The sequence below is a fragment of the Solea senegalensis genome, linkage group LG11 (genome assembly GCF_019176455.1).
Source record: "Solea senegalensis isolate Sse05_10M linkage group LG11, IFAPA_SoseM_1, whole genome shotgun sequence".
NCBI lineage: Eukaryota > Metazoa > Chordata > Actinopteri > Pleuronectiformes > Soleidae > Solea > Solea senegalensis.
The window spans coordinates 25,834,799-25,859,448 of NC_058031.1; the positions used below are offsets into that span (position 1 = coordinate 25,834,799).

At 40.4% G+C, this 24,650-nt stretch overlaps 1 protein-coding gene across 4 annotated transcripts in view; it reads left to right on the forward strand.

Annotated features, from left to right (window-relative positions):
* The first annotated feature begins 719 nt into the window (after positions 1 to 719).
* The window catches only part of usp19 (ubiquitin specific peptidase 19), a 28,738-nt gene continuing 4,807 nt past the window's right edge, over positions 720 to 24,650 (forward strand). Inside the window, exons 1-25 of one of the 4 annotated variants that reach the window (XM_044038387.1) lie at positions 720 to 1,061; positions 2,606 to 3,000; positions 9,466 to 9,594; positions 9,751 to 9,887; positions 10,963 to 11,547; positions 11,891 to 12,269; positions 13,755 to 13,905; positions 14,011 to 14,082; positions 15,572 to 15,687; positions 15,925 to 16,157; positions 16,328 to 16,520; positions 17,483 to 17,616; positions 17,756 to 17,914; positions 19,177 to 19,287; positions 19,368 to 19,478; positions 19,563 to 19,664; positions 20,213 to 20,353; positions 20,468 to 20,586; positions 20,669 to 20,812; positions 22,015 to 22,412; positions 22,498 to 22,608; positions 23,022 to 23,238; positions 23,376 to 23,528; positions 24,008 to 24,174; positions 24,292 to 24,467. In XM_044038387.1, coding sequence (XP_043894322.1) covers positions 2,769 to 3,000; positions 9,466 to 9,594; positions 9,751 to 9,887; positions 10,963 to 11,547; positions 11,891 to 12,269; positions 13,755 to 13,905; positions 14,011 to 14,082; positions 15,572 to 15,687; positions 15,925 to 16,157; positions 16,328 to 16,520; positions 17,483 to 17,616; positions 17,756 to 17,914; positions 19,177 to 19,287; positions 19,368 to 19,478; positions 19,563 to 19,664; positions 20,213 to 20,353; positions 20,468 to 20,586; positions 20,669 to 20,812; positions 22,015 to 22,412; positions 22,498 to 22,608; positions 23,022 to 23,238; positions 23,376 to 23,528; positions 24,008 to 24,174; positions 24,292 to 24,467 — 4,470 coding nt within the window. In that variant the 5' untranslated portion in view covers positions 720 to 1,061; positions 2,606 to 2,768. The remainder of the gene's footprint in view (positions 1,062 to 2,605; positions 3,001 to 9,465; positions 9,595 to 9,750; positions 9,888 to 10,962; positions 11,548 to 11,890; positions 12,270 to 13,754; positions 13,906 to 14,010; positions 14,083 to 15,571; positions 15,688 to 15,924; positions 16,158 to 16,327; positions 16,521 to 17,482; positions 17,617 to 17,755; positions 17,915 to 19,176; positions 19,288 to 19,367; positions 19,479 to 19,562; positions 19,665 to 20,212; positions 20,354 to 20,467; positions 20,587 to 20,668; positions 20,813 to 22,014; positions 22,413 to 22,497; positions 22,609 to 23,021; positions 23,239 to 23,375; positions 23,529 to 24,007; positions 24,175 to 24,291; positions 24,468 to 24,650) is intronic. The other 3 variants (XM_044038389.1, XM_044038390.1, XM_044038391.1) reach the window with 3 other exon arrangements.

Here is a 24,650-nt window from a genome sequence, read left to right on the forward strand (position 1 = left end):
GAGGAATAAAGTCAGAATTCTGAGATTAACGTCTGAGATTAAAGTCAGAATTCTGAGATTAATGTCCGAATTTTGAGGAATAAAGTCACAATTCTGAGATTAATGTCTGAATTTTGAGGAATAAAGTATAATAAGCTACATTGAAGTGCAATTGTACACAGTATTTTCAATATTTCAATTAAAGATAATGTATAATTCATTAACAATGTCATCAAAAAGATATAACTTAGGTATAACCAACTTTTGGATAAATAATATATTTTTACTGACTCAGCAACGAGTTTGTGAAATAAAACAAAACCTAAAATATTGTATGAATTATTGTTATTTTTTGTATATAAACATATATGAGTTTATAAAGGTGCATATACATTTTATATAATACATATACACACACATACTGTATACACACATCAATAAATGTAAGTGATTTAAATAAAATCAATATACACACGTATCTTTATCTCACGATTATGACTTACTTATATTACTTCTGTAATAACCTCCGAAATTGTGTATATGAATAAAGAATCCCAGAGAAAAATGTTGTTCTTTTTTGTATTGTCATAGTAACAAATTATCTTTAAGAGTAAACATTGGAAGAATGAAAAGTGAAACAAATCAGACAAAAAAGTGCATTTTTATTGTTATTGTTATTATTTGGGGGCGGGTTGAAGGAGGAGTTTTAGATCACGTGGACGCGCCAGCAAGGAAGTGGTCTGTGTGCACGCGCGCGACCGGACAGTGGAGTATTTTTGTTAAAAGACGGACTGTTAACCCGCAGAGGCCGAATGACAGTTACCGTTTGATTCACACTGGGTTTCTTTTGTTTAAATTTCAGACATAACGTAATAAAAACATTTCTACAAATGGGTCCCGGGTAAAGTAGAGAGAATATTCCAGAAACACCGTGGACTGCGGGGGTTTCGAGCTCAGGGAGGGCAACGCAGCGGCCCGCGGCCGGGAAGGAGCTTAGCAGGCGGCAGGAGCAGCAGCAACACAAGGAGCCGCCGCCGGCCATTGTGTGTCAAGAGGCGGAATTCTCTCGTCGCCGAAGCCCCGTGAGTCTCCCGTTCAATGTCGTTTTTCAATGTGACCATTGAATCTTAGGTGTCACGCGGGTGTCATGTTGTGTTTGCGCTCACAGAGTGATATCATATCATCCCGTTTTCTTTGCAAGCTAACGTTAGCATGTGTGTGGCTAATGTCATTTAGCGACGAGAAGACTGGAGGGAGCGCTGGATTTGAACACCCGCCCATCGCTGTGACACGGAGCAGTTAATGTTTTGATTGAACTCGTGCTTAATGTAGTTTTTTGTTAATGTGAAGTGTTGATACTTTCTGTCCGTAACGCTAATATTGTCGGTAAGAAGTCGTAAAATAACAGCACGAAAAGATCCGTCTCCACATCCACCGGTGTTGAGCAGGTGTGTTTAAAGCATCGCCCAGCGATCAAATAAAGTATATTTATATCAGTTAATATATCGAATAGAAAATAATAGCACACAATTATCGTAATTTAAATACACAGCGTGTTAATTTGCTGTGTAGACTTTCATATTGCGTTTATATTGACATTGTCACGTGGCAGTTGTCAACAAGTGTGTCCGAAAACAAGCAGACCTCTGCAGACTGGTGGCTAACTAGCTGACTCGTTACCAAGCTAACAACTCAGGGGACGGGAAAACTTCTTCGGTTAGGCGTGCTAACTACTTACATGAGCACTTAACAGGGCTTTACTAGCTGTGCTGGCTACACGTAAAAGCTGCTTAAAATGGCTGAATTGACTGGTGTCCTTTGTTTGTCATTTAATCGGCTAAGCTAACAAGTCGTAGCTGCTGTGCTAAGGAAACGAGACTCAAGCACCTAGTTGTGCCTGTGTAATTAACCCGTGTAGCATTGTTATTATTTAAAATATACAATGTTTTACACGTTTGCGTGTTGGCCTGTGTTTCAGTCATAGTATAGATTTTTTACTATTTATTCTCATATCACATCTATTAAAATATGTGAGCAAATGAGCTACTAAAATAGCCTGTATGTATTCATGTTGGGGTGGGACAAAATATGGATTTGGTGATATATCGGCATCCTCTTGCAACACAACAATCAATACATCAGGGGCAAATATCCATATTTGAATGAACAAATATCATAATGTATTGCTGTACGATTGTCTTGTATGTGTTGATTATTACAGTATTGTTGAATTGCAGTATTATTGGTATTGTAGACCGTTTATCGTATCATGAGCTACCCTGTGATTCCAACCTCTAATAGATAGACAGGTGGGTTGGTGGATTATTTTTACCATTTGTGACATTTTTTCTGTCACTGCAAATATAATACAACTTTCCCAGCAGCATGTATATGAAACATTAAAACAAATATTAAAATCATAAACTAGCCTCAGTGTTATTGCTCATAAGTGCACATCTGTTGGCTGTTTGGAAATAATTTAATACTAAACCATCATCACTTTTCTTCCCTGTTTTGATGCTTGGTTTGTGATTGACTGATTGGATATTTGTGTTGATGTGAGGTGCATTTCATGCATCGATACATCCTCATGATTATTGGTATCTTTTTGCCTTTATTTCTTCAGGTCCCCTGCTCCTTACTACCCTTCCTGATTCTGTTCTGGGAGATTTCAGACCAGTATCATCGCCAAGATAGCCGGGCCGGGCAGGAAGAGGCACTCAGATCCAGACCCCAGCAGCGATAGTGATTCCGGCGACGGGCAGCCTGTTAGCGCCAAGTGCCTGAAGATGGCCAGCAGCGGAGGTACCGGTATGGCTGGTAGTGAAACAGCGGGCCGTCGTGGTGGGGCTCAACCGAGAGGAGGAGGAGGAGGTGGGAGGGAGAACAGCTCAGACCTTTCCTCCAGTACCAGCAAGAAGAAGCAGAAGGACAGAGCCAACCAGGAGAGCAGAGAGGCCAAGAGGGCGGCAGCTGCTGCTGCTGCTGTGGTAGAAGGGGTCATAGCAGAGGTCAAGAAAGGTAAGTGGGACAAAATATGCTGTGCCTCAAATAAATGTCTGTGACTGTTTTACTTGCAAATTTGTTGTTCCTCGGCGTTAGTTTGTTTGATGATTGTTTTCTAGGTTAATTGATAGTTGTTTGGCCCATAAAGTGTCAGAAAATGTTGATTTGTGTTTCTCAAACCTTGAAATTAGGATTTTTTTCAAATTTCTTTCTGAATATGTTCACATTTAAGAAGCTGAAGAATTTTGTTTGATTTGTAAAAAAACAAAACATTCAAATCTATTGATTGTCTAAATTGTTATTTTCATAATTAATTCATCTGTTTTTTCAATTGACCGAGTAAACGTGGTAAAATGTCATAAAATGTTGAAAAACAATATTGATCAGTGTTTCTCAAACCTGTAACTGATGATGTTCTCAGATGTCTTGTTTTGTTCACAGACCCAAATGATTCCATTTTAATGATTTCTTTGTTACATGGAGCAAAGAAACGTTTAAGATGCTGAAAAATCTGACAAACTTGTCTTTAATTAGTAGTAGTAACCCTAACCCAACTAAATAAAGGACTATCTTATCTTATCTTATCTTATCTTATCAAAATAGTTGTTGATAAATGAAGTTATCGATTTCTAACCAAATAATTATTGCAGCTCCAGTTTCCTGTCAACAAAGTTATACCTACATCCAATTGTCCATTCACATATTTACAAGTGTTTTTGGGTTTCTTTTAAATAAAGGTATAGGTCTAGTTTTGATGCGTCGGTGTATGTGCTATTGATACAAAGTCAGCACTGACTGTTCTCTGCCTACACACTGTACTTTTCATTTGTTGTGGGATGTGTGTGTTTCTTTGTTGATTTTTACATTAATGTGTGGATTTGGAATGTGGGCAGCTTTCTTTTTAACCTGTTAATGTCTTTTCTGAAACTTCTCAAGACTGTATGTGTATTCTGTTGTTAGTAGGACTGCAATGATTATCCAATTACTAAATTTAACTATTTTGATAAGATTTTTGGTTTGTAGACAAAACAAGACATTTGTGAACGTCATCATTTTAATGGACAGATTAGTCGATTGTTAAGAGAATTAATTGTTAGTTACAGTCTAATTGTCAGACCAAGTGCTTCTTGATCAGAACATCTACCTCTTGTGGTGTAACTCAGTAAATCCTGCTCTCAAGAGTGTGGAGATTGAGAAATATTAATACATTTGTGGTGGATATTTAAGAATTTTTGCATGGTTTGAGACCATGCAAATCTTCCTAGATTCACTTCCACTTGAAGGGCAGAAGTATTGATGCTGGGAATATCACATTTCCAATAAGTCCTTGGACCAAAGAACATCTTCTCATATGGGTCCAAATGTATTTATTCACAATGCGAGCAAACAAACAACCAAGCAGGTTTACTTTCATGCGTTTGTTTGCCATAAAGCTGTTTTTTTAAATGTTGTTTTGCAGCCAGACATTTGCACCAATCCAGTGTTAAGTTGACTGTTGTATGTCAACACTAAGCACATCAACATTTCCTGCTTAAACATTGTGTTAAAGACGCTCACTGATGAAAAGCAATCTTAATTTGTGTTGTGAGTAATAACTCACCATCTGTGACATAAAATGAGTCATTTGCTCGAGGCGACTGAACCCTTGTGAGCGGATGTTTTTTTTTGTTTTTTTTTATTATCTCGTATCATGGAAACGGCTTTGTTTCTTTTAACTGCTCAGGCCAAAGTGAAGCTTTGAAATTAATCTTATTTTTGTTTATGACAACACTGGCTCCTTTGGGAGATACTCTATCCTTCTGGATTTGATGTTTGTCTTTTGCTGCAATGCTGGAAATAATAATCACCTCAGGAGGTGTTTGCGCAGTGTTGTAGAAGATATAACCACGTTAATGTGTATACACTGGGCTGTGTTTTGATTGTCTTATAGTATGTATTTCAGTGCATCCCTTACTTAATTTTGTTTTGCATACCAAGCTTTGTGAATGAATTTTTGTTATGGTTTCTCATGACATGACAGTGCTTGTGTTGGATGTTTTTTTTTTTTTAGCAAAATGTGAGTTTAAGTGTTGTGCATTGAGTGTTCATCACAGATGTGGGACATGTGGGATTTTTTTAAGGTCATAAGAACGTCTCTGTCTTTCTTTCTTCAGTTCTGTCCCTTATTATTAATATGTAACTTTTAAAGGGACAGTTCAGGCTTGTATGAGGTATGACTTGTATGCTGGCTGCACTATTGGCACTTTTCCATTATACAATTCTAGCGCTACTTGACCTGACTCTACTTAGTATCAGTCACGTCATTTGCCATTGCTTCATAGTTCCTTCTCAGTGTGGGCCGGGCCGTTGGCCATTTTATATGCAACACAAATTAGTGACCGTCAAAGCAGTTGTTTCCATTACAGAGTTCTAGTTCTACTCGACTCGGTTTTGTATCCGTCACGTTGTTTTGGGGTCTTCTTAGCAACGGCTGCGCGAAACTGACATGGCGTGGTTTTATACTCGACACAAGTTGTGGCAGTTGTTCTTGGGTGTAACGGAATCATTAGAATCAGTCGCTTTAAAAATATTTGATCGAAGAATAGTTCAGTATTTCCTGCATGACCGGAGCACAAACTCCCTCTGACACAGTCACTGAACTGAAACACAACTGAACGGGTTGTGATTCAAACTCACAACCAGTTGCCGTCTTACACCAGACTCCTCTGTTAAATATTGACATTTTAAATGTTGAAGGTTAACGTTAATGTATTCAGGGATTTTTAAGTCTTGTTAACTGATCTACAGTTCAGCATTGTTCACTTTGATTCTTGTGTCGGACGTCGTGCTCATGACTCTTCAGTGACAGCACTCTCTGACCAATCAGTGGCTGGCAGTCACATTTTAGTCACATATCGGCTCATCTTGCTTGCAACCTCGCCTGAGCAGGTACCAAAAAAAGCACCAGGTACTAATGGAAAAGTAGAGTATAGTCGAGCAGAGTAGTGCTGTACAACAGAAAATATGCAAACTGTATTTTAACCGTTTAACAAAAGGCTTCTTGTCAATAAATTAACTTCACATTGACTTAATTAAGTAAGTAAAGCCAAAAGGTGGTGATAGAGATCAGTGCATATATTGGAGGCATTGAGCTGAAAGAGTAAACTCTTTCTTTCCTCTGCCAGATTCTGCAGGTGGAGATCTAATTCTCCTGATGTGCTTCATTTTAGGATTGTTTGGAAGGATTTCCACGCATCTGAATATAATGTTACTGCTTTTAAAAAGTGCTTTGTCGGGAAAATTATGTATCTTGCAAATCCTGCACCTGACGACACCTCGGCTCCGGTCAGATGTTCCTCAGATTCTTAACTGTCCAATTGAATTGTGCCGAGTCTTTTCTATTTAATGCATGTTTTCTCAGTTAATTGATTAGTTGTTTGTTCTATAAAATAACAGATATTGTTTATTGGTGTTGTTGACTAAAAGCTTGAAAGGATGATGCTCTCAAATATGGATTTATGTCCAATTATCACAGCAATATCAATAAGTGTGCTGAGAAGAATAAGAAAAACCCTGAGACTCCAGGAGAGTCATTGTGTTCGCCGTGCACCAGTCAATGAGAGTACAGTGTGGCATGGCTCCACCGGGAATACAACTGTTAGCAGCTGGAAGGGATTGGGTTTTGCTTGTGACCTTTCTCGAGTTATTAAGTCAGACGGAGTGGTAGAGGGAGTGAAGCAGTGACTGGAAGTTGTGGCTTTTTAGTTGTTGTTTTTTGAGGACTAAATACAAGTGTGTGTGTGTGTGTGCATGTGATTCACATGTGACGTCTTTGCCGGCAGGGCGTCGTCGTATTCTGCTATGTTTTTTGTGTTTGGGGCGGGGGTATGACATTTTTGTTTTAATCATTCATTTGCAACAACTCTGAAGTCACTATGAAAAACGGTGAGTTGGATTTGTTTCTCCTGTCTGTTGTTGTAAATGTGTGTAGTTTTCTGATGTTCTGACACAGATCAAACACTTGTTTGTCGTTGAGTGAGTTTGGCCACAGATAATTTTAGATGTCCCAAGTGTGATTGCTGACTTCACTGTACCGTGTGTGTGTGCGTGTCGGTGTGAAATCTCTCATGGTAGCAGAGATGCATTATGTTCAAGCTGTACTTCGTAGTTCTTAAGAATTCTGAACAAATGTCTTTTTAGATTGGGAGTGGACCCAATCTAAAAAGACATTTGTAGGGTGCTGTAATCAACCAAAGAAATTCTTGGTCGACTGAAGCCCTGAAATTTCGTCTCAAAATCGCCATCTATTTTTGTAAAATGCTGCCACACTGCTGATGTCTTTGACATGGATGTTAGAGGAGGACTGACTGTAGCTCAACAATAAAAACAAGGGGGGTGTTCTCTGAAGACACGCTGTTACCTGTGGAACAGGAGTACTCTGAAAACACCCCCATGTGCACTTGGTACATTCCTCCAGATAAAATCAAATTAACCATAGACTGTAAGAAATTAAGTCGACTTATCAGAATTTGAGTCGAACCAGAACGTATTGACTCATAAATCGACCAGTCGATTGGGACTTTACAGCCCTAATCCACTCACAAATGAGTTCACACAACGCTAATGAAGGTCATCAGCTCCACATGACTCTCACGTGTCTGTGGTGACAATCCCACATATTTTACTTCACAACCAGTGTTGCATATAATTCCCATGGAAAGTTTCCAATATTTCCAAAATTCCCAAACTAAAGTTTGTAGGGCTGAAGCGATTACTTGATTAATCGATTATTAATCGATTCACTAAATAACTCGTCAACTATTTTGATAATCGAGTAATTAGTTTGAGTTTTTTTTTCCATTAGTAAGACAGGTTTTCTGATTTTTCAGCTTCTTAAACGAATCCCATTAGCATGGGTCACGATTATTCGATTAATCAATATAGACTATTTTGATAATCAATTATGCAGGTTTTAGAGTTTTCTCTATTTTCTCTCCATAGCTACAGACTGCGACCAAAATTTGAGAGTGTGTTTTTACCTAACCATCATTGCGTTAATGGAATGTGCACCTGTTCGACGACATTTTTCAGTTATTTTCTGATAAATATGTAAAGACCTACATTTATAGTGAATCAGTAATATAAACAACTGTATGCGTTCAAATTCATGTTAAATAAGAGTTGCCTTTTCTTCTTATAGAGTTCTTGTTTTCGTCATTGTCTATTTGTATGTTGAATATCTGACATGGAAGTGAGTAGGGAAGTAATTAGTAAGCATGTGTAAGATACATATTATGTGTTGTCAGCCAATATGACAAACCAAAAGGTCATCGGAAATGGGATCATTTTTCCCTGGGACTCATCTAAAAGTGTGTGCGTGTGCGCATATATATGTGTATGTATACGTGTATATATGTATCTGTGTGTATATATATACATATATGTATATGTGTGTATATATATGTGTGTGTGTGTGTATGTATGTATATTTGCTCCATTTGGCAACGAAATCATTAGATTGAAAAATGACATCTGAGAATATCAGCATTACAAGGTTTAGGAAACACAGATCAACATTTTGTGGATCAAACAAATACCAGATTAAAAGAGAAAATAATGGACAGATTAATCAATCATGAAAGTAACTGTTATGTGCAGCTCTAGTCACGATTTTTGGATTCAAAATTGATTTACTACATTCGATTAAGTTTCATTTGTTATGGAGAAAAGAGAAATCCAACAACTCACACAATGAGTCATCAATGAGTTGCTAATTTGAGGGTTTATACTCCACTGTTGGGTCTTCATGAAATCAGAGAAAAGTGTTTGCAAGGTTATGTCGCGTTTATATCTGTAAAAAGGCAACATTAACACATCAAAATATCAATGTTTACATTTAAAAATGGACTCAAATGTTGTTTTAATGCACTTTTTATTTAATATGACCACACAGTGAAATTCTACAGTACAGTCATTGATGATAATTCAAAGATTTTTAAAGTAATTAACAAGTTGTCCAGTAGAGGGTGCTATGAGCACAATTTGGCAGCAGTGATGTGATGTTTTAGTGAATTGACAATAGAGAACACAAACCTTCTTCCTGAGCGAAGAAATTACAACGCCAAAGCATCCGGAAACTGAGGCGCGGGAGTATTGCTGTCAAATCCCGCGTGATTGCGATAGTCTCACGAGTTTTGCGTGGAGGCTGCTGGAGGTGGCATTTATTAAAATATCAGTATGCGATCTCTCGAATAAAACAATATTTGAATTGGAAGGAAAATTGAGTCCATAGGTGGTGATGGAGATTCCAAACTGGACATTTAAAATGCTGTTTTTGCCTTCTGTACTTTTATTATTCTTTACTTCCTTATTTTCCTCACAAGATTTTTCTTTATGTCTTAATGTTTCTGTAGCTTCAGTGCTTCTCAGCCTGTAGCCTGAATATTTCAGTGACCATTTTTAAATGAAGTGTTTCTATGTGTTTTTCTTGGTGTTTTTCAGACGTATTTGTGGACTGGAAACAGAATGTCAATGAAGTGACTGTGAGGCTGCGCTGTGGGGAGGGGATTCAGAGGATAGAGGACATCAACACAACCTTCACCGATACACACTGCCTTGTGTGCTTCCCAGGTGAGACACAGCAAAAGCATGAAAACATAACAGTGACACACCAGGAAAGAAGAAGCCGGATTTTATATCGAGCATGTTTACTGCCTTATATAGCGTGTCCCTTTTACTGTTTGTGTTGAGTTTGTGCGTTCAATATCAATGTTTTTGTCTTTTCAGATGGACGGCAGTGGAGCTGCCAGTTGCAGGAGGAAATTGAGGCTTCATGCAGCAGAGTCCAGTACAAGGAGAAGGGAGGTTTCCTGCATCTCATTATGCACAAGAAGATTCCCTTTCATATCTGGCCGTCGCTTAAGGTGCCTTGAACATAATCAAATTGGTTTGTTTCTTTTGTAACTGTGATTTGTTTGATTTGCATCAGGGCAGATTTTTCCCCAAACATCAAAGGTTTGAGGCCCCTGAAAACCACGGGAAAAAAATGTGTCCTCCACAACGTTTGCCTATCAAAGGCAATAGTTTTTGAACAAAAGAAAGGTATAAGTGAATTAAGAACAGCCTGCAGCACTTTTTAGGGAGAAGAACCACATAACTGTTCAAGTGGTTGCTCAGCATGCTTCAAACATGGCAGGTGACATACTTAAGCCGTGGAAAGGTTATGTTCAGTATAGTATGGTCAGTAGGATACCTCTTTTTTTTGCGTTTCCATTATGAATAGTACCAACAATAACCAACCCCGACTGTTCCATTCTTTGGCACTCTTACCCTGGTACCAGAATAAGATGGTAAGGTCAGGGTGGAGCTAGCTCCATCCAGGACAGTCGGCTTATTGGCCAACAGAAAAACAAAAAAATCTGGCAAACACCTGCAGTCTATCCACACACACAGCTTGATGTCTTGTTGAGGTAAATGTCCCACACAGTCACACCCTATCTACCAAGGGAATGTACTGTGCTCCAGTGGCGAACCTTGATCACTGGAGCTGGGCCTTCACTTACATTCTCAACATGTACTTCTGGAGACCATTTAGTAGTAATTTATTGTGCTCGTACCCAGCTGTGACGTCACTCTGGGGAATAAGATTTTTCTTGGCTTTTTATGGCCATTAGGAAGGTTTTACAAATGTGAAACTCCATGAATTAAAAATGTAGATTATATACATGCCTATGTCCATGTCTCGAGGTGTCACATGATTATTTTTTGTTGTAGTACCATATATGTATGTATATATATATATATATATATATATATATATAAAAACAAAAACAAATGTAAAATGAATGTTCCCCACTGCTGTGCTCTGTGGAAACGTAAGCCTGTGTCTAAATGTGTCTAAATATGGCAGTCGCACGTTAAACATTGTTGAAAGCTCATTTTGCTTTGGGCTAAATAATAAATCAGCTTTGCTTTTTCTTTCTTCCTACCTTGCTTCAGTCAAACAAGAAGGAGAAAGAGGCTGCACCACCAGAAACCAAAAATGAGAAGGAACCCAAGGTGCTACCGGTTGCCTCGGGGTCATCGGACAATTCCAGACTGACCTCAGCACCGCCACAACTTCATCCCCATCCTCCCACCTCGCCGCTCGCCGAGTCAAGACGCACCGGTGGCAAAGCCGAGCGTTTAGCCAAGCGCTGTGTGAAAAACAAACCAGGGCGTGACAAGGCCACTTTAGACTCTGTAGAGATGACGACGGGTGGAGCTGGCGACAGCCCAGGAGCCACCAGCAAGCCTGTTTCTAACACAAGGGGCGATCAGCAGCAGCCTCAGGAACACAGTGCCAAGCGCTCCGTTGTGCAGCCGCCCAAGACCATAAAGCAAGCTACATCGTCTGCTGACAAGGACACACATTGTGTAAACACCAATGATAATAAAGCGCCTCACACACACCTGCCCGCTGGTCGGAGCCCGCAGACACAATGCAGGGATTTGGATAACAGAGTAGAGAGACTGGACGGTGGTGAGGAGCAGAACGCTGGAGTTGCCGTCACTGCTGCAGACAGCCATACCAACACAACTCAGGTGAGAGTAGTGGTGACCAGGCATGGAACGATATTAAACACTGTCGGATTTTCCAATTTTCCACCACTGAACTCGACCAGTGCTAGCTAGAAGCTGCTTTAAATACAGTGCAAAACAACTGGAGTGGACTTTTCCTAATTTAGTGTTGGGAGTCTGTAGTTGGCTTCCAGATTCACAGCTTCCTAGTCAGCTTTTAAGGTGAAACTTAATAATGATTGTGCCTCTAACTTTGTCAAATATGTAGAAAAACGTGTTATAAGCTTTCCATTCTTTAAGCCCTCGGGGAGGGGAAATTTTCTGGATATTTCAAATAATAATTCCTTCCTTTCTTCGTTGTAATCAGGCGGCAGAGAAACAAAACCAGTCTTTAGAAAGGCGTGGGACTACAGGCGACGACGTCAAAAGCCAATCAGCAACTCCCAAGAGCGACTGCCTCAAACCTGTCATCTTCAACAACGACACAGACTCTGCTTCTCCACGCACAAGGCTGGGAGACGGGACAGACACGGAGCCACAGCCAGAGGAAAAACCTGTTGAGCAGGAATCGGAGCAGGATTCTCCGATCCGGCAGCAGCTCGGGTCAACAGAGACGTTACCGGTACCGACTGTTGGAATGGGTGCCAAACCTGCGGTCGCCGAGAGCCAGCAGGGCAGCAGTGACGGAGAGGAGAAGCGTGACCAGTTGAAGGAGGAGCCTTCTTTGGAGATCAAGCAAGAGGAAGGTGTGTTGGTATAATCTTTGTGGTGTGTTTGTGAGTGTTAAATACCTTTCAGTGTTTGCTAGATCAACAGTTTTCAACAACAAACAAAATGCTGATTTTTCTTTTGCTCCATCTGTTAAACTTTAACTGTTTAATGATAACAAATTACACGAAAAGTTGCTGAACTTCAGTAGCCAGTTATTGAACCACCATTATTTGTTTGATATTGAACTCTGAATTTGTTAATGTTGACGGTGGTGAAATTATATTAGGATGAAACTCAAATGAAAAACGATTTTATCAATGATTGCAGTAAGTTAAATCATATATTTCTATACAGTAACTACTTAATGTGTGGTGTTTCTATTTATCACAAGCAGCAAGCATTTAGTTAGAGGACTTGCATGTCTGTCTTAACAGAAATTATGAAATTGAATTGAATTTTTGAAGCTGCTCCTCCTAAAGTCAAAATGCGAATTTCCCAGGGTCTTTGAATGCATCTTTTTCGCTTCGCTTTTTAGCTCACCACACTCTGAACTGCATTACTGCTACTTGCTCTCATGTACTTGAGTTTGGAATATTCATCCTTGGAGAATTCACTTTAGTGTTACATTTTTACAACTTTGTTCACAACACAAAGAAGATTTGTTGTGCTGATCCATCTATACTTGATTAATCTGACAGTACTGCTGTATGTACACATATTTGTTGTGCTTCTAGTAGATTATTAATTACTTGACTCATCAGAAACAGGAGATAAGTGGTAAAAAAATAACATCTTTGTCCACAAAGCCGGAAAGAAATAGTGCCATTTTTGTGAAATGCACAAGCCTCGACTTCATGAAGGGGGTCTATGTATAACAAACACTTTCACCCTTTTTAATTATGTATTTGGTCTCTAATGTTAATTTATACTCTTCTTGATAGGTTCAATATCACACATATATCATACAGTACATTATTTATTGAAATGTGAAAATGTGAACATTATTTTCTGCATGCATTTTCTGGCCAACAGTCATCATTCTTCTCTGTGAATAACAAGGGGTCTAAATCTGAATGTTCATGCTGCAGACAGTGAGTCACTGCAACTTGCCACCACAGTAATGATGCTGATGCTGATGTGATGCTGTAAGATGGGTGAGGGTTACACACAAATCCATGTGTGATCCTGATCCATCTGTGCTCGGTTAAACTTGCAGTTTCAGTGTTGATGATAAAAATAAATCCTATAGAGAATAAGAAAGCCTTGTTACCATGCCGGATATTGAAGGATAATTAGTGTACTGTAGCTGCAATTGGAGCCAGAACACAAAAAAAAAACATAACGCACATCAATAGAACAAGACACGGGACAGGCAGCATAAACAATCATAACATGAAGAAAACCTCTGCTAAAATAATTAAAAAGATTGTTAAAAAGTAGTTTATCACTGACTTTATTTGTCAGAAACTGCAAGATAAGTGAAAAATGAGTTTGCTGATCTTTAAAATTCTTCTCTCCAGAGCCGATGGTCAACCTGCAGTTTGTGAAGAATGATTCGTACGAGAAGGGCACGGACCTGATGGTGGTTAACGTTTACATGAAGGGCATCTGCAGGGACACGGCCGGTGTCATCTTCAGGGAGCAGGACTTCACCCTCATCTTTCAGACGAGGTATAATTAAATGTGTTCATATTAATGAATGAAACCTGCTTTTATGTCATGGAAAACAATCCGCCAGTGAATGATGGAAGTTTTTCTTTGTTTGTCGTCTCACAGTGATGCTAACTTTCTGCGGCTTCAGTCAGGCTGTGGACCAAACACGGTCTTCAAGTGGCAAGTCAAACTCAGGTAAATGTTTCTGGAATTTATTATTATTATTATTATTATTATTAACACACACTTATGGAAGTAAATCTGTGCTATCTGAGTTTGAATTAGAATTTCTAACACTGACTTTGTTTTTGCATTGAAATGAGACTATGAATTTTAAAAGCCATCAAATATCAAGCACTGACATTCAGTCCAAAAATTCAGTGTCTCAAAGAAATTCAGTGTAAAAAAAATTCAATGTCTCAAAAAGTTCAGTTTAATTTATCTTTATTTTTTTTACACTGAATTTATTTGAACATTGCTTGAAATTTGATGGCTTTTAAAATTCACAGTTTGATTTCGATTCAAAAAGAATTTCTGTGTTAGAAATTGAAATTCAAACTGGGATTTTGAACAGATTTACTTCCATACACGCTTTTACACTGAGAAACAGTATAATGTTATACTGAAAAACACAGAGTCGTGTGGAGCTGATAGACTTGATCACCACATGTGAACTCATGTGATATTGATTGAAACTGAAAGAACATTCACATACATTTACCGCTTTAATTTACCTGACCCCTTCTCGAGTTTCACTGCTGTGTAATGTACTGTGGTGACAATTTTAAATATTTCTTTTTGATACCTTATGGCTTAAAGGGAGTGCCACAGTAATTACATTACAAGTAAGTAATAATAACAGGCAGAGTTGTTCAACAGGTACTGTCGGTTTATTTTGAGGACTTGTTAACATAATTATCCTGAGAATTTGTTGAAGTTGTTTATTCTTATATTTTTATATTTACTGCTCATTTGCTCATCAGTGCCAATGCAGTAAAACATGTTTACACCTTTTCAATTATAATGTCTCTATTTGTTAAGTACGGGTTGTTTTATGTCACCTGCCTTAGGACTATCGATGTAATTTAGCAATTTTGTTATTTCTGGAATATTTATATGATTCTTTTGCTGATCTGTTGATTAATGTGCGCTGTCCTAATACTATAAACTTGATAATAACATCACAGGTCCTTGAAATCCTTGGAAGGTTTGTGAGAACCACCTTAAATAGACATAGGTCATTAAAATAGCTTGAATTATGTTAAATTAAGTTGATATTTAGATAAATGTCTCCTGCAAATCAATAAAAGTGGACGACATGGGCGAAGTAGCTCATCCATCTGTGTCGGCACATTCTGTCCTTGATTTTGAGGGAATTGGTCCTTGAAAATTTGATGTCAACCAAAGGTGTGGAGACCCTGTAACATGCAACTCTCTGCAGCTGCAGCTAATGACTCTCTAGTTAAAGTTTATACCTGTTTCACTTGAAGGAAACGGGGCTTAAGGCCCAAATATATGAGCGTTGACACTTAATGATGGTACTGCAACTGATGCATGACTATTTTTAGATGCTGCAGTATTTATTTCCCAAAACCATTTTTGTATAATCACCCTAAAACAAACAGTCATTGTGTTCTCCCTTCCTCAGAGAGTGTCATTTATATCTCTTCCCCTTGTGTTTCAGGAACCTGATCCAGCCTGAGCAGTGCAGCTATTCGTTCACCCCGTCCCGCCTGGACATCACCCTGAAGAAGAGACACAGCCAGCGCTGGGGGGCCCTGGAGGCTCCTGCCTCACAAGGTCTGCTGTTCTGTTTGTTGTGGAGTAACAGTTTTTACTGTGTGGAATAATGCAGACAAAATGTTTTTTGTTACAGGTCCATGGTAAATGATTGTATTTATATATGACCTGCCACCTAATTATAATCAAAGTCTGTGCTACGTGTGATAACAGATTATCACATGTTAGGTTACTGTCCAGCCTCTCTCATCTTCACATTTATCTTCTATACACAAGCTCCATTCTCCTTTGTTGAAGGTGCAGTGGGTGGTGCCAAGGTTGCTGTGCCCTCCAACCCTGCCTGCATGGAGAAAAGCCAGCCAGGCAGCAGCCAGCACAGCCCCCCCGCCAAGGAGGAGCCTCCGAGGGTCGGCGAGGAGAAACCCAAGGCCCCGAAGGCCTCGTCCAGGGTGGAGGACGCTGGTCTGGATTCGGTGGCTCCTCGCTCCGAGCATGTTGCCATCACTAAGCCGGAACCCACGGTTACTTCGGTGAGTTAGGAGATAATCACAGAAACCAAATAAGACAATGATGATGAAGTAATAAACCAGTTAGTCACACACACTCTATAGTTATTATCACACAATTGCTGTTATTATCAGTTTCAGTTATTGTCACTACACTGTAAACTCACTCCAGATGTGTTATTGTGTTTCCTCAGCCTAAGCCTACCTGCATGGTGCAGCCCATGACTCATGCACCTCCTGCCAGCAATGAGCAGCATGAGGAAGAGGAGGAGAAGAAGGTGTGCCTGCCTGGTTTTACAGGACTGGTCAACCTGGGCAACACCTGCTTCATGAACAGTGTCATCCAAACCCTGTCCAACACCAGAGAACTCAGGGATTACTTCCATGGTAAATAGTCAAACTGGCTCCTTTTTGTCCCCAATCACAAACAAATTATAGCCTCAAGGTTTAAAGTAAGAAGACAGACGTCATAGATTTAGGAATTATAGAAGCTGCTATCAGACATGCACTGACCTGCCAGCTTCTCCAGAGATTATGCGTATGTGTGAACGCAAATGTCCACTGAATTGTGTTTGAGATTCTAGCCAGCTGCTTTATTACAATGTGTGGGTTAATGTCCAAACGCTGCAGGAAATACTCTAGAGGATTCACAGCAAGTGAAGGAGAAAATGTTCTGTTCCACATTACTTCTGTTTTTATTTTTCTGTTTGTAGATTTTATATAAATGTTGATATCGTCGAAGCTCAGAAAGAAGCAGTTACACTCTTAATTTCCCCTTCAGAGGAAAAAAGACAACAAGTGGACACCATTGTGATTGACATCTGATGTCGTTCATTAGGTGTCTGGTTGTAGACGACATTCAAACATTAAATCATAACTAAGCTCCTCCATATCTCACTGACCTCCTCCACTCTTAAACACCTTCCTGCATTCGCTGTTCTTCCTCAGCCTCCCTCCTCTCCATACCACCTGTCTGTCTGTCCACAATGGGACTAAGGTCCCCCCCCCACACACACACACACAACTCTAGAATACACTCCTACAACACATCCGAACAATATCATTAACTGTCTTTAACTTTTTTAATATGTAAAGTGACCTTGAGTGTCAGAAAGGCACTTACAAATAAAAAAGGTGTTATTAAATAGTGAATACACGTTCATGTTTATATAAATTCAGTGTAGACGACCTTTAGTAAAAGTAGGCTCCGATGCAAATGTCATGGACACTCCAATTCCACTATGTTTGTCTCCATAGTAAGTTAGATACAGGTGTGTGTATATATACAGTATAGTGTTGTTACTTGATGTTTTTCCCCATTATTTCAAGCCTTCATGGTTTCATTGCAGATCGAGCGTTTGAGGCGGAAATCAACTGCAGTAATCCGCTAGGAACAGGAGGCAGACTCGCCATCGGCTTTGCAGTGCTGCTCAGGGCCCTTTGGAAGGGAACACACCATGCCTTCCAACCCTCAAAGCTCAAGGTACACAAAGGCGGCACCTTGAATGTTTTGGAATTGGATTGATTTTCTTTTCTTTAGTACCAAAAAAACTTTTTTACATTCTCTTCCTCTCACAGATAGTCATTTCCTGTTTAATCTCTTTTTGTTTTTGACCCTGCAGGCAATTGTTGCCAGTAAAGCCAGTCAGTTTACAGGCTACGCCCAGCACGATGCCCAGGAGTTCATGGCCTTCCTACTGGACGGGCTCCACGAAGACCTGAACCGGATTCAGAATAAACCGTACACGGAGACCGTCGACTCTGACGGACGGCTGGACGAGGTAGGTGTTCATATGTTCACACTGGTACTGGGAATGTCATGATGGCAACAAATGCATTATTGTTAAATGTTTCCCATTAATTATTCACACGTCATGGTTCTCAAACTGCTGTTACATTGAGAAATATTAAAAACACGTGCTGTACTGGGATCGTGAACTGAGATATCTGAAAGGTTTACTTTGGAGAGAGCTGGACTATGGGCTGAAATATGTGCCACCAGAAACTGAATTTGACTCATTTATATTTGAATTTAAACAAGCTAAACTTGAATAATTTCATTAAAAAAACTAAATTTGAATCACATAATTACAAAAAAAATTGTATATGTTTTCACATTCAGTTCTCACAATTCAACATTTAAAAAATGCAATTATTCAAGTTTAGCAATTTAAATTCAAATATAAATGAGTCAAATTCAGTTTCTGGTGGCACATGTTTCAGCCCATTCTGGACATTTTATTGTCAGAAAATGGTGAGGAAGTGTCGGCTTCTGTGCTAGTTTGTTTTACAGTGTCAACAAACTTTAGTGGGGAGTTGCTATCGCCCTCCTCTTGATTTCTGAGTAATTACTATAACAGTCTGTGGTGTATTACCTATATTTCTCTCCCCTCTGATCTGATCTGACCCACTCTCTCTTTCACACACACACACAAACAAAGAGAAGAGAAAAAAGAAGAGGTGTTTTATGTTGTTTATATGTTTCTTCAGTACGTTTTCTGTTATAAATCTTTTTTTGTCCAGACTGCTTCTTTAAAACTTAATTGGCGCTGGTGAAGGAAAGGACAGCAGCTGTGATTAAAACATGCTGACTCACAGTGTAGCATCAATCATGTGCCAGCACCTCATCCATGTACCACGATTACTCCGCTAACACCGCTAATTTGTAACTGGAGTTTTAACTGAGCTGATTCGTGCTCTGAGGCTATCACACGCTATCAACACGGACTGCTTGGGGTGGGAGTCTCGAGGAACACAACAACTCACTGATTACTTTTCTAAATGTTCTGATTTTATGGTAAACCAATTATTGAGACATCATTTGTCCTGGTCTTACATAGTGCATTTAATCAACCATGAAAAAAGAATCAGAGGAATTCATATTTTATCTTGTGACACTGATCGTTGTTGTGACTAGTGATGTGTTTTTGTTACTTTACTTACTTTTTGTTCTAGTGTCAGTAAATATTTATTTCCTCTGTTCTGCTGTCCTTCCTTCAGTCGTGTCAAGGCTTTGCCTGGTGTGTTTTATCTGTTGTTGTAGGTGGTGGCAGAGGAAGCGTGGCAAAGGCACAAGATGAGGAACGACTCCTTCATAGTCGACCTCTTCCAAGGCCAGTTTAAATCCAAGCTTGTGTGCCCCACGTGCTCCAAGGTAAAACTCAAAATATTTCCTCAGAAGGATGTTATTCGCCTCGTTTCAGTCTAACTCACCTCTGCCTGTGTCTTGTTAAGGTGTCCATCACCTTTGACCCCTTCCTGTACCTGCCAGTCCCTTTGCCCCAGAAACAAAAGGTGCTCTCAGTTTTCTACTTTGCTAAGGAGCCCCATAAAAAACCCATCAAGGTAACGTGGAATGACTTGTGATGCAACATATCTGTTGTGTGATTCAGCCCTCAAACAAACTTCTCTGTGTGTATCTGTTGATAGTTTTTGGTGAGCGTGAGCAAAGAGAACTCCAGCACTGCTGAAGTCCTCGAATCCATTTCACGGAGCGTCAGGGTGAAACCAGAGAATCTCAGACTTGCAGAGGTGAGATATTTAACATATTAAAGTGTGGACATACTATGAGACTGTGCCTACACCTGCTTAGATCTATTATATTTTCAGAATATGATTATCTTGCCACAGTCTTTGCTATACCTGTACCAAACTCCATAGAGAAAATCAGTGTTTTTTAGCTTGTGAGGAAATGGAAGCTGCTGGTCTTCTGATGCATCATTTGGACAAGTCCTGAGGAAGTATTTCAAACTTTAAAGTCACAAAATAACATATTTGAGCTCAATGATGGAGGCTGCAGTGGATCAACAACTCCTGTGTGTCTTGATGTAAAATGGCAGATTTTCACTCTGGAGTTTGGTGTGGAAACGTGAGCGGTTACCATTCAGCACTGGCAAGATAAACATATTCACAAGATATCATAGACGTTCTCACTGTTTTCACCGAGAGCTGCCATCTGTGTCTCAAGCTGTTCCGAGGGCGTCATCACTGCAGTCTAGTGCTGACCGTGAAAAACCTAAACTCTCTCTGAAGATTTGTCCACTCAGATTGTATTGAAAATGTGTGTTTGCTCCTCTCAGGTCGGGAAGAACCGTTTCCAGCGCATGTTCCTCGCGTCCGATTCCCTGGACACGGTGTCCTCTTCAGATATGCTGTTCTGCTTTGAGGTGCTATCTAAAGACCTGGCCAAAGAGAGAGTGGTGTTGCTTCGAGTGCAACAGGTAATGAAAAAGAAGAAGTATGAACAGTTCTACAGCATGTTAGAATGCATCAGTACTTGTTGATACTCATGAGGTTTGAAAGCATTTTCAACTTGTCTCCATTTGTCCTTTCAGAAACTGCAGGTCCCTAATATCCCCATCTCAAAGTGCGCCGCCTGCATGAAGCCTCCGGTGTCGGACGAGGACAAGCTGAAGCGATGCACTCGCTGCTATCGCGTTGGCTACTGTAATCAGTGAGTACACGTCGGTAATGTCTCTCAACACAAGTCGTTTGGTGTTCAAACTAGATCTAGGTTAACTTCTCCTCTTCTTCAGAGCTTGTCAGAGGACACACTGGCCCAATCACAAGGCTCTGTGTCGACCCAACATGGAGAATGTGGGCCTGCCCTTCCTGGTCAGTGTGCCAGAGTCTCGACTCTCCTATACCCGCCTCACTCAGCTGCTCGAGGGTTACTCCAGGTACACACCTTTTACTGAAGCTTGATAAGATATTTGCTGTTAACTCATGTTTATATAAGCCCTATTCAGTCTTCCTAGTCGTGTAAGTCGCTTAAAAAGATGGTAATAATTGGATTTACTCGTGTTTCCTTCATGTATTTGCACGAAGATTAAATACAGGTCTTGTTTGCTTTGTTAAAATCACTTTAGGAACTGATCTGTCACTCATTTTTAATCTCTCAGACTCAAAGCAACTACACTGTTAAACAAACATTCCCACATCACCAGCCAGGATCACTTTGTGGCTCAAGTTTTCTCACATCGCAGTTCTAGAGATAAACTAAATAACTTTGTCTGACCACAGTTAAATTCAGACCTGTTCAGTTATTGTTGGTCACAAATGATCATAACCATAATCAATATGGTTTATTATTACATAGGGCAGCAACAATGCTTATTATTTGATTACTAAATGAATTGTCAGCTATTTTGATAATCAATTTGATTGATTTTTTTTTAAGAATTAAAATAAGTTCCCTGATTAGTTTGCATGTCGTCTCCACTACAACATAAACATGGCCCAATGCCAAAGCAGCTACAGTTAAGCAAAGTCAATGAATACTGCTGCTGCCTGCAATCATCAACAAAACAGTATTCACTTATGTTTTGTTTCTTTAATACCTTCATAAATATTCTAAATGCTCATTTTAATTTTAAGCTTGTCATAATAATTGAGATGCCGCAAACTGTTTTACATACAGAGTTTACCAATGCAAGCAGAATGTTTTCCAAAAATTGGGGATAATCTGATAAATGTTAATTCATTAGATGCATAATTAGAGGAGAGGCTTCAGGATGCATTCAAGAAACCTTGTAAAGTATATCACTTCTCCAAACACACATGCAGTCCACTACACACCACAAATTAGGTTTACAACATCTGAATATTCATGCCCATCTCTTGTTCATATTCACTTGAGTAAAAGCATCTGAAGTATTTTAAGGGCTGCACACAGGAAAACGAGATCAGGAGAATCAGCTTGTCTGTCTTGTCCCCCACACAAAACTGAAGTTTTGGGAGCACTGAAACGCTGGTGGATGAAGCCATTTCTCGGACAATATCTTTTATGTAAAAGTTTTTTAAGAACAAAAGAAGAAATGATTGTATTGGGAAAGTTCACAGTCCTAAATCAGTGATGTCACACCTGTCTCTCTCTACGCAGGTTCTCTGTCAACGTGTTCCAACCTCCTTTCCAGTCAGGCAGAACGTCCCCAGAAACATCTCAGTGCCGGTTAGACCTTCCACCAGTGCCATCGGGTTTACCTGACGGCGTTGGGAGTGGAGACGGGGCCACAGGTGGAAGCACTGGTCCTGTGACGGGTGCTGGCGATGTGGGGCCGGACAGCCAGTCTGTGCCGCCTGAGTCGCAGGCAGAGTACAGCCAGGCCTCTGCCTCTCACTCTGTGGAGGCAGATTCCCTCTCCTCCTCCCAGACTTCCCTCTCCACCATGCACACGACAGATTCAGGATTCTCTGAGCCGGCCTCTACAGCGTCCTGCTGCTCTGTGGACCCTCATGCTGAAAAAGAGACATCCTGTGAGAAGGCAGTGCGGCCGGAAGGTGATGACAACAACAAATTGCTTCTTTAGTGTGTTTTTGTGCGCCTTAACTCTAAATCCCAAACTCTAAAACACTTTCTTTGCAGCTGCTGTAACTGGATATCAGCATCCGAGTGAGTCAGCATCAGGTCACGCCAGTCAGTTCTACATCTATCTGATGGACTCCAGCAACAAGGAACAGAGGCTGGATGAGAAGGGTACCACAATTCTCTTCAGTTATATCATATCATATGATATCATATATGACATCATATATCAGTGGTTTCTTAGGTATTATGTCTTCATATTTGGTGAATCTCTGTTGACAGAGATGTTTACATAAACATTCCCTCGTTCCATCTGGTCTGTCCCAACACCAGCTCTCCCTCTCTGTGTCTACCAACAGCCTGGCTCTCTGCCCACAGCTCACTCATGCAGGAGAACTGGCGATTTCTTCCTCAGAAAGTAGCTCCCCAGCTTTCTGAGGAAGAAAAGTAGCTATTAAATGTTTTTCAGATGGAGTCACCAGGGCATCTGAAAAGTCACTAAATGTAGCGGAAAAATTTCCGCGGGCTTTAATCCCATATTTAATCCCTAATTTTTCCTTCCCAACCCGCCCTCACTTCTGTAGAGGACTTCCTCACAGACATTTCTGAAGACATGACCCTGGAGCTGGTGTGGAAGAACAACGAGCGTCTGAAGGAGTATGTCCTGGTGAGCTCCAAGGAGCTGGAGTATGAAGAAGACCCTGGTTCTCTGAGTGAGACGGCAAGAGCGGGACACTTCACCCTGGAACAGTGTCTCAACCTCTTCACCAAACCGGAGGTGTTGGCACCAGAGGAGGCATGGTACGGATCTTAATTTCCCCCTTAGATCATCTCAAGATGATACATCTATTCCATAATTATCTGCCTGGTTTCTCTGCTGTTTCTCACTGTCCGTGTGTTTTGTGGTATATTATAAACTTTTAAAAATTGTATTTAAGGTACTGTCCAAAGTGCCAGCAGCACCGCGAGGCCTCCAAGCAGCTGCTGCTGTGGCGTCTGCCCAACGTTCTGATCATCCAGCTCAAACGCTTCTCCTTCAGGAGCTTCATCTGGAGGGATAAGATCAACGACATGGTTGACTTCCCAGTCAGGTAATCGCACACAAAATTATATCCATGATTTTCTGTACTAAACCCTTTAAGTTAACCAAAACATTTGACTCTGTTTGCTCACACCACCATTTTGGCAGGAAACCGGTGCCGGTTTCAAGCTGTAAGAGTTCACTGCGCACTTTAAATCCTCTTGAGATCGAGCAATATGTCGCAGAACCTGACAGAATGAATATATATATTACCCTTAGACTGCCCCCTGGTGCTTTTCACAAGTATAGAAACAGCTTGACGGACATTATTCCAGACCTGCAATATTACCTTGTGATAAACTGATGCTGAAATAATTGACATCCACATTTGCAGCTTTCTGGTTGGGAGCTAAAGGGAAACAACTTTAAAAAAGTGTCAAAGGGAATCGGTTTTATAAATTTCACATTGCTTTGAATCTTGAGTGTTGCATACCAGGAAGGAGATCTGTTATCGTGCAGTAATTTGATCACTGTGTTCACTCATTGCAGGAATCTGGATCTGAGTAAGTTCTGTATCGGCCAGAAGGATGAGATGCAACAACCTCCCATCTACGACTTGTACGGCGTCATCAACCACTATGGAGGAATGATCGGAGGCCATTACACGGCCTACGCTCGCTTGCCGAGCGACAAGAACAGCCAGCGCAGTGATGTTGGTGAGTGTGCGGCGAACAAACTTCATCCCCTTATTCTTCCTAATTCTTCATTTGTTCTTTTCTGCCACCCTGTTCCTAACTTCCACCTTCTCCTCCTCTTCCTCCTTTTTCCCACAGGCTGGCGTCTGTTTGATGACAGCACCGTGACCATGGTGGAGGAGAGTCAGGTGGTGACGCGCTACGCTTACGTTCTCTTTTACCGGCGACGCAACTCCCCCGTAGAAAGACCGCCTCGCTTCCTAAGGCCCATGGGAGCCGAGTCACCCACTGCCGCAGGAGCTACTGCCAGCCAGGTGAGGGCGCCACAGACACAAGAGACGCTAATGAAACACAGCAGCAGAGGTTTAGTGAAGTCGATATAGGTGCATTTTCTCGATTTTACACATGATTGGAGCAACATTTAAAGATTTAATGTTGTTGTAAATGGGATATGGTGTTGTCAACAACTAAAGTTGTGGCCAGTGGCATCGTTATTT